The 12,179-nt window shown below is 32.1% G+C and overlaps 1 protein-coding gene across 1 annotated transcript in view; it reads left to right on the forward strand.

Annotated features, from left to right (window-relative positions):
• The window catches only part of SSBP2 (single stranded DNA binding protein 2), a 95,733-nt gene extending 88,540 nt beyond the window's left edge, over positions 1–7,193 (forward strand). Inside the window, exon 18 of the mRNA XM_015814666.1 lies at positions 3,013–7,193. Within this exon, the coding sequence (XP_015670152.1) occupies positions 3,013–3,042 (30 nt within the window). The 3' untranslated portion in view covers positions 3,043–7,193. The remainder of the gene's footprint in view (positions 1–3,012) is intronic.
• Positions 7,194–12,179: the final 4,986 nt, after the last annotated feature.

The raw sequence follows: 12,179 nt of genomic DNA on the forward strand, positions 1-12,179 counted from the left end.
TAAGGGATATTTTAATTTGATTTTAATTTGATTTTAATTTGGTTTTTAACATAATTTTAAAAAGAAACGGCAAAAAATCAATATTTCATTTTAATTGTATTTTAAACTTAGTATTTTGTATGGTTTGTCTGTTTTTTAACTTGCTGTAAGCCGCCCTGAGTCCGCTAGGAGAAGGGCGGGGTATAAATTGAATAAAACCCAAAACCTAAACCTAAACCTTATTAGAATTATATAATTATTATGCTTTTATTGCCTTTTATGTTGAAAGCCACTTGAGGCACCTGTGGTGAGATGGGCAGCAAATAAATTTTAATAAAATAAAATATAAATTTAGTTTCAGTTTTATGTAAAGAAGAATAATTATTTGTTCAAGGGATTTTATAGCATCTAGATTTAAGCTTAAGCTAAATTAGGTGTTAATTGAAAAAACATAATTCAGCATGTAAAAAAATATTAGAGGAGTGTGGGCAATTGCATATAATTTTTAAAAAATTTAACATGTAATATGTCTATTGTAATAGACATTGTAATATTGTTTAATATCATCTCTCTCACACACTTTTTTGTGTTGATATATGTAAGGATATGTATTTGTGTGTATGAATTGTGAAAGTCAGAATCAAAAGTATGTTTTCATTCAGCATGACGATATGTTGCATATATTTCTACATTCAAAGCTAATTCTGATGTTCCAACAAATTTGAACCTATAGCAAAGAAGATAGGGCAACCAACTGTCCAAGAACAATATAATAGTGATAAATTGAAATTTCTTTCCCCCATTTCTTTTATTTATTAATAAATAAAAATAAAAACTATAACAGTGATAATATAAGGAAAAATCTGTTTGGTTTTTGCTTAGATTATCACTTGTATTATTATTTTGTTAATAAATAATAAAAAAGTATGATAGTGTTATAAGCATTAATTTCTATTTGCTAAATAGAAATTGATATAATTTCACAGAACAATAATTGTAGTGATAAGTTTACATTCAGTTACCTACCTTACTCATATCAAATTTATTCTGTTAATTTACATTTCATGTAAATTTATTGAATTAGGACGGCCAGTATGAAAGATTTTTTGCTTGAAATGTAGCTGTTTGTTAAAGAGATTCTTTTTTTCTCATTGTATTGAAGTAATTAATAGCCCCAACTTCTTCTACAAAACATTTAGCCAACATTGGACTAGATATTCTGCACAACATTTCCTGAGTTGATCCTTAGGATATATTTAAAAGAACAACTGAGGTATATATTTCCATGTTGTAGGTTAGAACAATTTTACCTAATTTGAGGTTATAAAGACAGAAAAACAATCAGAAATTTATATGGCATATTAAACAGCAGAACCAAACTATAAAAAATGATATATTTCATGTTAAATTATGTCTTACCTGTGGATCCAATTATTATATAGAAAGGATTATAATGATCAGGTAGTTTACAAACAATGAAATGGAAATAATATTCGGAGCTTTACAGTTAACTTGTTTAGGCCATCTAGTGTTTATTAAGATAAATGTTTGCCAAGTGCTTATTTTATGACTCTTTAAAATATACAATTTTGGAAGAGTTATTTGATTCATATTTAATTCTAAATAAAATAATGCTTGTCCATCAGTCCATCAACAATTTTGTTCTAAATGAAATTAAATTTTGTTAGAACTAACAACTTGCTACAGATAGATCTGACTTTCTTATTGCTGTTTACATTAGAACCAAAAATTTCATACCGTGTTTCCCAGAAAATAAGACCCAATCATATATTTTTTTTGATCCAAAAGAGATCCCAGGTCATATTTTCAGGGGAGGATCTTTTCCACTCACCTCGCAGGGGTGGCACTGACAGCCCTGCCCAGCTGGTATACTTCTTCTGCGGCCGAGGGAGCAGCTTTATTCTGCAGCTAAGAATGAAGCTCGGGCCTGCATTTTGCCATCAGAGACCTTTCCGGAAGGCCTGCGCAACCCAGAACCGAGCTATGGATTGAATCCATAGCTCGGTTCTCGGATGCAGAGATCCATAGCTCGGTTCTCGGATGCCGTAGAACAAGTGGACCAGCGAGGCAAGTGTCGATCAATGGGAGGCCTGGCTGCAATGGTAAGCTCCACCCCCACCCTAGCTTTAATTTTAGGCGTGTGCCTCACCCCAAAACTAGGGCTTATTGTTGGGGTAGGGCTTACATTAGGCCCACCCTCAAAAATCAAGCTAGAGCTTATTTTCGGGGAAGGTCTTGCTTTCAGGAAAACATGTTATACTAATTTAGATTACATTATTTTAATAAACATTAAATATATACACATCAATTTGCACACAATTTCCATATCAAAGGCAGCAGGAGAAAACAAAACTCTAATGCTGTGGTAGCGAACCTATGGCACGCGTGCCACAGGTGGCACGCAGAGCCCTCTTTGTGGGCATGCGCACCGTCGCCCCAGTCCTAGGCCTTCAGCTGGGTTTTATAAAACCTTTTCGCTTTAGGCCTCCGTCACCGTGTGCAAAAAAAAAAAAGGTTCAATCAATCAATTTCAACTCGCAAGGGAAAAAAAGATTTCGCAAAGTTGGAATTGATTGAACTTTTTAGTCTCACCCAGTCTGTCGTTACCACCGAAGCCATGCCCACCCAATGGGCCATGCTCACCCAGCACCTGACGATACATAAGTGGGTTTTGGGTTGCAGTTTGGGCACTCGGTCTCTAAAAGGTTCACCATCACTGCAATGCCTATCATAAATCATGAGAAACTTAAGGGTTTTCAGTATCCAGATACTTCTAGAATTATTTTGCTTAATCAAATATTATATGGCATGCAAAATTATAGCCAATAAGGTATGACACTTGTCTTCATTGCCAAGCCAGATACAAATCACATTGTTAAATTGTTATTATGTTAAATTAGTAATAATAGTCATGTTAAATTATTATTATTAATCATGATACTTGCATTTCATATTCACTATTAGTATCTTGGTAAATGAGTTGCAGCTAAAATGTGGATTCCTATTTTTCAGTATTCCCCCAGCATGACAATGAGTGTGTGATCCAATACCAAGTTTCTTCATGAAGGCTGCACTGAGTTGGCCCTCTCCAGAGAGCTACTAAAGAAGAAAAAAAATTCATCCCTGTGTACAGTTTAACAGAAAAGATTTCTGCCACATTTGGACCCACCATTATTTTCCAACCATCTTCTCTGTTTTGTGAAGAAAGTGGGTCTTGATCTGGTTTCAGCTATAATATGTGGCATATCAGAGCTGCCCAAGACTGAACTGCAAACAATTATCTGTGTATGTATATGTAGGGATAGGTGTATGTATGTGTGTGTTACAGAGACATAAATATGAGCACATACATATATAGACCTTCAGGACGTTGTAAAATATTATCACATGACATCTTAAGTAGAAATAAGAAATAGGGACTTTTATTCCATCTTTTTTACGTTTACATTTTATCTTTCGAAAGAACTGCTTCCTTCTTCCCATCCGACCTGTTTTGTGCTGTGTATATCACTGCTTTGTAAGTTATTTTTTTAAAAATGATCTCAGATACATTGTTTTTGTCATTGTTAGCCATCATCGTTAGGAATAAAATTGCTTATGAGAGGGCTTTCATAAAGTTTTACTTAATACCAGTAATCATGTGAATTGCAGACTACACTTGCTCGAGAAAAAAATTTATTAAGTGTGTTAAACTTGTTCTTTGCCTTCCTGAAATTGAGAAAAAAAGAAAAGAGTTCTGTGCCCTACTTCTTAATAAATGTCTAATACTGCTATACTAAGCATATTTACATGGTGGTAAACATTGAAACAAGTTTACTCCCAAGTTATATGAGGACTAGGATGCATATCCTTTAATATTTGCTTTCAAGGTATGACTGAGTTTAGCTCAACTTTTTGATCTATGCAGAGAAATACAAAACACTTGTTGGGCTTTGATTAAAGTGCTGGAGCATCCAGGAATAAAATCGGCAGGATTGCAATGTTGGGAAAATACTTAGTATGATCTTCCACAGGTGTTCTAATTATAATAAAAACAGCTATAGATTATATTGCTTATGCACAATATTTTCCTCTAATATTTATCATAATCTCCCAAGATTACATATGCATACTCAAATTATTTCATATGCCAAAGTGAAAGAGACAGCAAATTACTTTCCCTGACTATACTTACTGGCTTTATTATTCCTATCTCCATCTCACTATCTATATTTTATCAATATTATTAAACCACTTTGGATATTACTAAAATCAGTGTAAACTTAAAGCCCTATATGATCAGTAAATTTATTACATAAATTTTTAATGTTGACTTAAGGTACTTCATCTGCTGCCTCAGAAACAAATGCAGCTATTAATCTGAAAATAATTTTAATTGGCTTTATGTTAAAAAAAACCATGGTAAATTTCATCCAGTATCACATTTTTTTGCGTTCCAAATATCAGAAATTTAAGGTGCTTTATATGAGAAAAGCATGATAATTTCCCCATCCTGTTTTTGGCAAGTAAATGATGTGTGAAAAAACTATATCTATTCCTATTTTCAATTTTGCTATGGGAATTACCAATTTTGTTTGATAATTCCCATATAGTAGCAGCTTCCATTATCTGCATATCTTGTATTGTAACTTTCTACTTCTATAAATGTGGAAGTAAATGTGCTGCCTACAAGAATTTATTTCCACCTATAAGAAGGAACTGAGAATTTTACATTAGTTGCAATCTATCCAAGTATACTTCCTGCTGAAATTGCAGTGGAAGACTTTGAATAAGCAGCAGTTTTACACTTCTTTAAAAAAAATGGGAGGGGAGATCATTCTTTAAATTGTGTGCTGGTGTTAAAGAAAACTTGGGGCAGTATCAGTCATGTCATTCCAGGCAGAATAGAATTCACCAGTGGAACATGTTTCTTCTCACCTGCCAACCATCAAATCTGCTCTGGAGGATTAGGAAATCATATAGAGCAAATTTAGATTGTACCAGGAAAGTAAAAAAAGGGAAATGAAGTCCCGTCATGGAAGCAAAACATGATATTTACAAAACTTTGGACATGGCTCTTAAGTATCACCATTACTTCTAAATTAACCTTGAAGAGCTGAGTAAAGTTGCAGTGTGTAACCTAACACATGTTTATATTTTTACAAAATTAAATCTATGACTCCAAAGTGTTTTATTTTCATTTTATTGAACACTCAGAACAAGACAATAATTCTAGTTAGTATCCAGTGATTTTATTTTATCCAGAAAAGCTTTTTGATTCAGCCAAACCTTCCATGAATGCAGTGAGGGAAGAGATTGTCTGTTCTTTCTCTTTCAAAAATGTATTCCAGGAAATTGAAAACAAAATGGGAAGCAGGTCCTTTCTCTCCCTTTTGTTTATGGGAACTTCTGCTGGATTAAAGTGTCTTCTCAGAATTGAAGGGCAGATTTGGATATGATTCCTTAACCCCAATACTTAATTTTTTGGATATTCATTTTATGCATGTAAAAATCTCTGTGCCTAATTTTTCCAGTAACTCATTTCCAGTACACCACATAAAATGATAACTATGAATGCTGTGCACATAATATCTAATGACAATGCTAGTTATACATTGTATTTTTGTTTAGATTCTTCTGTATGTTCTAGTAAGTTATTTATAGAATTTGGCAATATGAAGAACAAAATTAAAATAGATTATTGATTTTCAGTCATTGATTTATTTCTCATATGTTAAAGTTCCACATGTACTATATGTGGTGTAGTCCTATATGAACTTTAATGCCGTGATTCTAATTCCCACCCCCAGACGAGTGCATTTAGAACAATTATGATGAACTTATATTTTACCTTGGGAATTTTAATGCAATTTCTCCAAAGGCCAAGTGGAAACAATTCACAAAACATGATACATATATGGACTTCTTAAAAGGATTATATGTGATCAGAATATCAGCTTCCTTTTGTATCCTGCTTAAAAAATATTGTGAAAAAAATCAAATTTATTCTTACCTGTCTCTTTAGAAATATTCTGAAAACTTTGCTAGAAGTTACTGATGAAAATGATAAATAAGTAAATTAAATTTGATCTCATAACCTGGATCATTATGTGTGTGTGTACATATATATATATACACATTCACACAAACACAAATTTAAAATCCCTGAAATAGATTGGGTATCAAGTAATAAACATACAGGATATAATCCATTTTAGTAGTTCCTACATAAAATGTTTAATATGAATTTAAATGATTGCTTTAAATTTAAAATCAAGGATTGAATTTGGTGTGGTTTTCTTTATTCTCACAACTTGTTGCACACATATGTTCAGAAAAGGTGGTGTAATTTCCTTTACCTCTTTTTCACCAAGTCCTATGCTTTAGCCACAGTGACAGACTACCACATAAAAGGAAATGGTCTTTCAAGCTTCTAAGTCACAGTAACTAATTTCTAGTTGGAAGATTTTCATTTTTGCCTGATTCATCAGATTATCATCAGCTGAACCTTTGGTTGCCACTATCCTGGCCTGATTGGTGCATCCTAAATACTTTCTCATCTCTATACTAGATCCTAGTGGAAAAAAATAAACCTATAACAGCTGACATCCAAAAGCTGTTATCAGGTGCTTTTAGTTAAAGCTTTTTCCAACTGAGCTTTTCGTTTTTAAGAAAAATGTAATGCTGATTTAATATGCATATTTCAATCCAGTTACAGTAAACAATGGGCTGACTCACATGTAATGCCAAGCAATCAAATCCTAATTCCTTAAAATCCTGGTTTATAAGGCAAGCACAAATCATACTCTTAATATAATAGCCATAAATGATTTTCCAAAACTCAGAATTAGCCCATTAAGTCATGAAGAGAGGAAGGAATAAGCACATGGCTTGCATATGTAGCACCAAACAATTAATGATATACCAAATCCTTTTGAAAACAGAGGAATGTAAATTAATCATAACTATAGCAAGAGAGTGGCTATTTGGTTAATAAGAGTAGCTGTTTTGTATCTATGGATTACAATCTAGCATCAAAACTCGGTTGACTAAAAGTCATTACTATGTTTATCATAATTGTGATTATATGTCAATATGCTGGATGTAACAAAACTATGAAATTAGATGATGAATTTCTTGAAGAGGATTAAGTTGTACATTTTTATTCTTTTACATTGGTGTCACACATTTTTGCCAATAAATATTGCACTGATTTTTTTATGAGTCCTAATGTATTATATATTTATTCCCTGATTTCCCTTTTGAAGAAACTCATTGTGGGCAGACCTAGCATATAGTTTTTAATAAAAGTATCTGCATGATATAGGGCAGGGGTGTCAAACTGCCGGCCTGCAGGCCAGATGCGTCATACTAAAACTGCGCCCACCGCATTGCCGGCAATGGGAAAAAAGTCACAATACGTCGCGACACGTCACATGACGTTGCGAGTTTGACACCCCTGATATAGGGTAATCTGGGAAAAGGATTTTTTTACGCTATTCATCAGAAATTATTGCACAACTTAAGCCTTCATTCCAGTCGACAGTATACAGTATACTGGAATTTTAAGCGTAACTAGTGAATAGGAATGTGTATGTTAATTCTTTTGGTATATTAAATATTTTTAAAAAAACAAGATGAAACTTAAGTATTTCAGGTTACAATTTAGTATCAAAATACAAAAATTCATATTTCCAGCTTGAATACGATGTAAAATTATTGTGATTGTGTAATACACACTTCTCTAAAAGTTCTGATGTACATATGGAGATCTATGCAAACACAAGTTCTCTAATTCTTTCAATGCCAAGGAATACCATTAATGCATTTTCACATGGAACATTTCCTGACTGTTGAACAGATTGGTCAAGTCTTGCTCCTGTAGAAAATTCCTTATACTAAGTGAAGCCAGTCTTTTTTCACTGGAACTATCAACTAGGATTTGTTCGAGTTCCAAGACTGCTTCAATTATGTTATCCGCTATTTGTGGCATTAAGATTTTATGCCTTTCTAAATAATGGCATTCTAGATAGACAGGCATTTCTAATAACTGTTCTAAATAATGGCATTCTAGATAGACAGGCATTTCTAATAACTGTACAGATGTCCTGTGCAATTTCAATATTTTATTTTTAAAAGATTTAGAAAATAAATGGTTTCCCTTTTTAAATTTAATTCACAATAACAAAATAGATTAAAATTAAAATTAGGAAAGAATATGATCAGTTCATAATTGGAATTATTCTGGACATTAGATTCCAATTATACCACTAAAATATGTCATTTTCTAATATAATGTGTGCTGTAATCAAATCTCAAGGGCTTATGGCCATACTTTGAATATGTGAGCATTTACAATTTTTTTAAAATATATTCATTTAGCATCATTTAGAAAAATGTATAATATGATATAGAATTTGGCATGAGAAATAATGGCTATATATGCATTGGGATTTTTAGGATTAGTACTTAAGGCTTGTTTAATAAATTTGCAAATGATTGTCCTCTATTTCCAGAAACATTTAACTTAGGTGAGCCTTATCAAGCTAAAGTTAAATCCCACAATTTGAATGGGAAAATTAGCTTTTATTTCATCACCTTCGATAACTACTACAGTTGCTATTTTTAGATCCTTAGCCAGTTGCCTTTGTATATATCTACTGAGTGATGTTTAAGACCAGACTTTGCTTTGTTTTTAAAAAATGGTTCTGGCTTTTAGAGTTTTAAACACTTTTTACACATACAAACAACTATTTCATTTATTTGCAAGTAAAAGGGAAGACTATAGTATACTATACTAGAGACTACTATACTATAGTCTAGCAGAAATACAGGACTTTCCTGGAATATAGGAAAACTAAGTAAAGTTTCAGCTTTTTATATGTGATGAGAGAAATTTAGAACATTTAAAGTACAAGTTTTTATTATGTAGCAAACCATGTATATTTCTGCAACCAAGAGTACAGGCAGCAGTAAAGCTTATTTTCAATGCTTGCTATCAAAATATTGTAGAAAAATTATTTGGTGAATCCATGCTTTACTTTGTACCTATATTCAGCAAGTAACAATACACACACTCCAACTTCTAACATCAGATCAAGAACTAATTAAGTTTATTATTTAGTTCCGTAAGATGGCTATTACGTTCCCAAGAAAAACTCATACAAACAACCTAAAAATTCCTTTGCGTTCCTAATACTTCAAGGCCGGCAATCTCTGAGTATTAAAAGTCTTATCAATTTATAATCTCCAGTAGCCATAAATAGGTGAGTTTGAAACTTGCTAGTCTGTTAAGCCATCAATTGTGAAATTACAGACTAATGAATGTATTGAATAAAAATGTTATTATGCTATTGTCTGAAAGCAATTAAATGAAATTACCATGAAAGAGATTTTCAAGTACTTCTGTTGAGAAGCTGTCTTGTCTTCCTCCTTCCATCAAAGTGCCCCTATACCACATCTTTCCTTGATCTGTTTCATATCGCATCACTCTATTCTTTTTAAAAACAAGTGAAATATCAATACTAAAATTTCCACAGAAAAAAGCTTGTTTCAGTCTATTGTCCATTAATTTATGGTACTGTATCTCTATGTGTATTTTCACTGAAAGGAAATGCATCACACAAAGGTTAGAATATAAGGAATAGAGGAAAGAATTTGAAAAGGTTAATATAAAATGGATATGTACATGCTTATAAATCCATACTTTACATGGTTTTCCCAAGAGGTTTAGTAAGTATAATTTATTTTAAAAAACTGGTTGACATTAAAAAACAAAAAGCTCAAAGAGGATGATAAAGTATTAAGGCTTAATACGTGTTAGATACATTTTTCTATAGAAGGTTAATGTATTATTTAAATCTGTAAGTTTCTTAATTTCTCACTTTAAACAAATTCTGAGACTTTCAAAAATAAATTTTCTCATATGAATTTCCACATCATGATACTGAAATTCAGATTCCCAGAATTGAGAAAATAGCAGACAGAATTGAGGAATATGAGTTATGAATCCTCCCTTACATCCATAGTGGAACAGAAAACAAAATTCTACAGAGTGTAAAAAAAGCAAAGTGTTTTACAGAAATCCAATTATTACAGTAAATAAAGATGGCTTTTTAACATTCAGAATGGATTTTGAAATTGCTAGGGGTAGTCCTCAATTTACAACCACAATGGAGCCCAACATTTCTGTTGCTAAGCAAGAGAGTTAAGTGAGTTCTACCCCATTTTATGACCTTTTTTGCCACAGTTGCTAAGCAAATCATTGTAGTTGTTATGAAAATCATGAAGTTGTTAAGTGAATCTGGCTTCCCCTATTGATCTCATCGGAAGTCAGCTGGGGAGGTTACAAATAGTGATCACATGACCCCAAGACAGTGTAACGTCATAAATACCAGTTGTCAAGACCCAGAATTTTGATCATGTGACCATAGGGATGCTGCAACGGTTGTAAGTGTGAAAAACAGTCATTTTTTCATTTTTTTTTCCAGTGCCATTGTAACTTCAAATGGTAACTAAACGAATGGTTGTAAGTCAAGGACTATCTGTATTTACAAATATTGTACTTTAGTATGTTAATTTATTAAGACATTAGGAATTAGAATCAAAATACATCATCAATGAACGGGCAGCATCTCAGGGGCTGCATATGGACTTTGAAGACACTATTTTGGTTACAGGTCCAACTACGTGTGACCAAATATAGTTTAGTGGAATTAATTATATTAGTTTAGTTAAAATTGTCCTAGTCACAACTAATTTTTAGAACGTGACTGCTTTAATAGTTTCAAAATGTATTCTTTATAAATTGTGTAACAATTACTGGCAAAATTTATTATAGTATAACTTGTCTATTCAATCCATATAATGTGTTAAAGAACCTACAGATTTTATGAAATATGTTCAATTATATTTTAACCCCTTAACAGTTCTGTCCAGAAGTAAATTCTATTGTATGTGTTTACAATCAAAAATAACTTTGCTTTAGGTGTGTATGAATCTCATGGAAAGCTAGCTAATGAAAACATTCTGCTGTACATTACAATGGTTTGTCTAGTAAACACTCATTTCAAAAATTTAAACAAAATAAAAATTAGACAATACATAGTTTACAAGTCATGTCTGTCAATATGAGTACTGTTCATACTGATTAAAAAGAAACATTCTAGAGACAAATATAGGACTTATGAGTGGAATTTATTCCCAAGTACAATACTTTGCAACATTAATATGACACCACATATTAGCACAATGGTTTAATGAATAGAAAATACTCTTAAACTCTCACCTATTTTATAGTGATTTTCTGTACAATTTATTCCTCTAGAAAGTTTTTAGACATTCTGTAAATTAAATACATTTTTAAAAAATCTGAATTGAATTGTAATTCTAAAGTATTGAATACAATGGGCAACGCTGAAAATCTTTTAGTCTGAGAGAGCTGAGCTTGATCATCTTTCCATATTCATTATAATTTTATCATAAACACATCATCTGTTTTTATCCAAATTGCTATCTTTCATCTGTCTTCCTCTGTTTTTTTATTTATCAGCAAGCATATCTTCTTTTTTATGTATTTGGGATTGGCCCTTAGCAATTCATGTTGCTGTTCATTCATGTACCCTTCAACCATGAAAGAGGAAAGTTCCAGATCACGGAAGAAATTTCACTGCTGTTTGATTTTTACAGCAATAAAATCAATCCAACAATATTTCCTGTAATTTCCAACAAACCTTTGAAAACAATTTCAGTACTATATAATTTGTAGGGCTCAGTTAAGAGAATTTGAAATAAATGATATTCTAGTCAAAATTATCTACAATATGCATTGTGTTAACACTATTTCTATTTTTAGCAATCCCTCTGCTCCACTTTTTATACTAAAAATTACAGGCTTTTGCTTCCTTTTATTAAAAAGAAACTTTTCTTCCTGACTTTACATACCACCAGCATCTCATTCAGTGTCCTATCACAGGTACCAGAAATACTATAAGACTGTGTGCATACAAAAATTGGCCTATTTTTGCAGTAATTTACATCTAAGTGACCTTTTGTACAGAATGTGAAACACTATTTAGAATACAGCATGTATATGTATGTATGTAGATCTATACACATACCATTGTGTATTACAGTATATGTATTTACACACATGCATATCATGCTCTCCCCCTGGTTTATCTGTTATTTTCAACTCTTGG

This window comes from Protobothrops mucrosquamatus, unplaced genomic scaffold (assembly GCF_001527695.2).
Source record: "Protobothrops mucrosquamatus isolate PMUCROS unplaced genomic scaffold, P.Mucros_1.0 scaffold272, whole genome shotgun sequence".
Lineage (NCBI taxonomy): Eukaryota > Metazoa > Chordata > Lepidosauria > Squamata > Viperidae > Protobothrops > Protobothrops mucrosquamatus.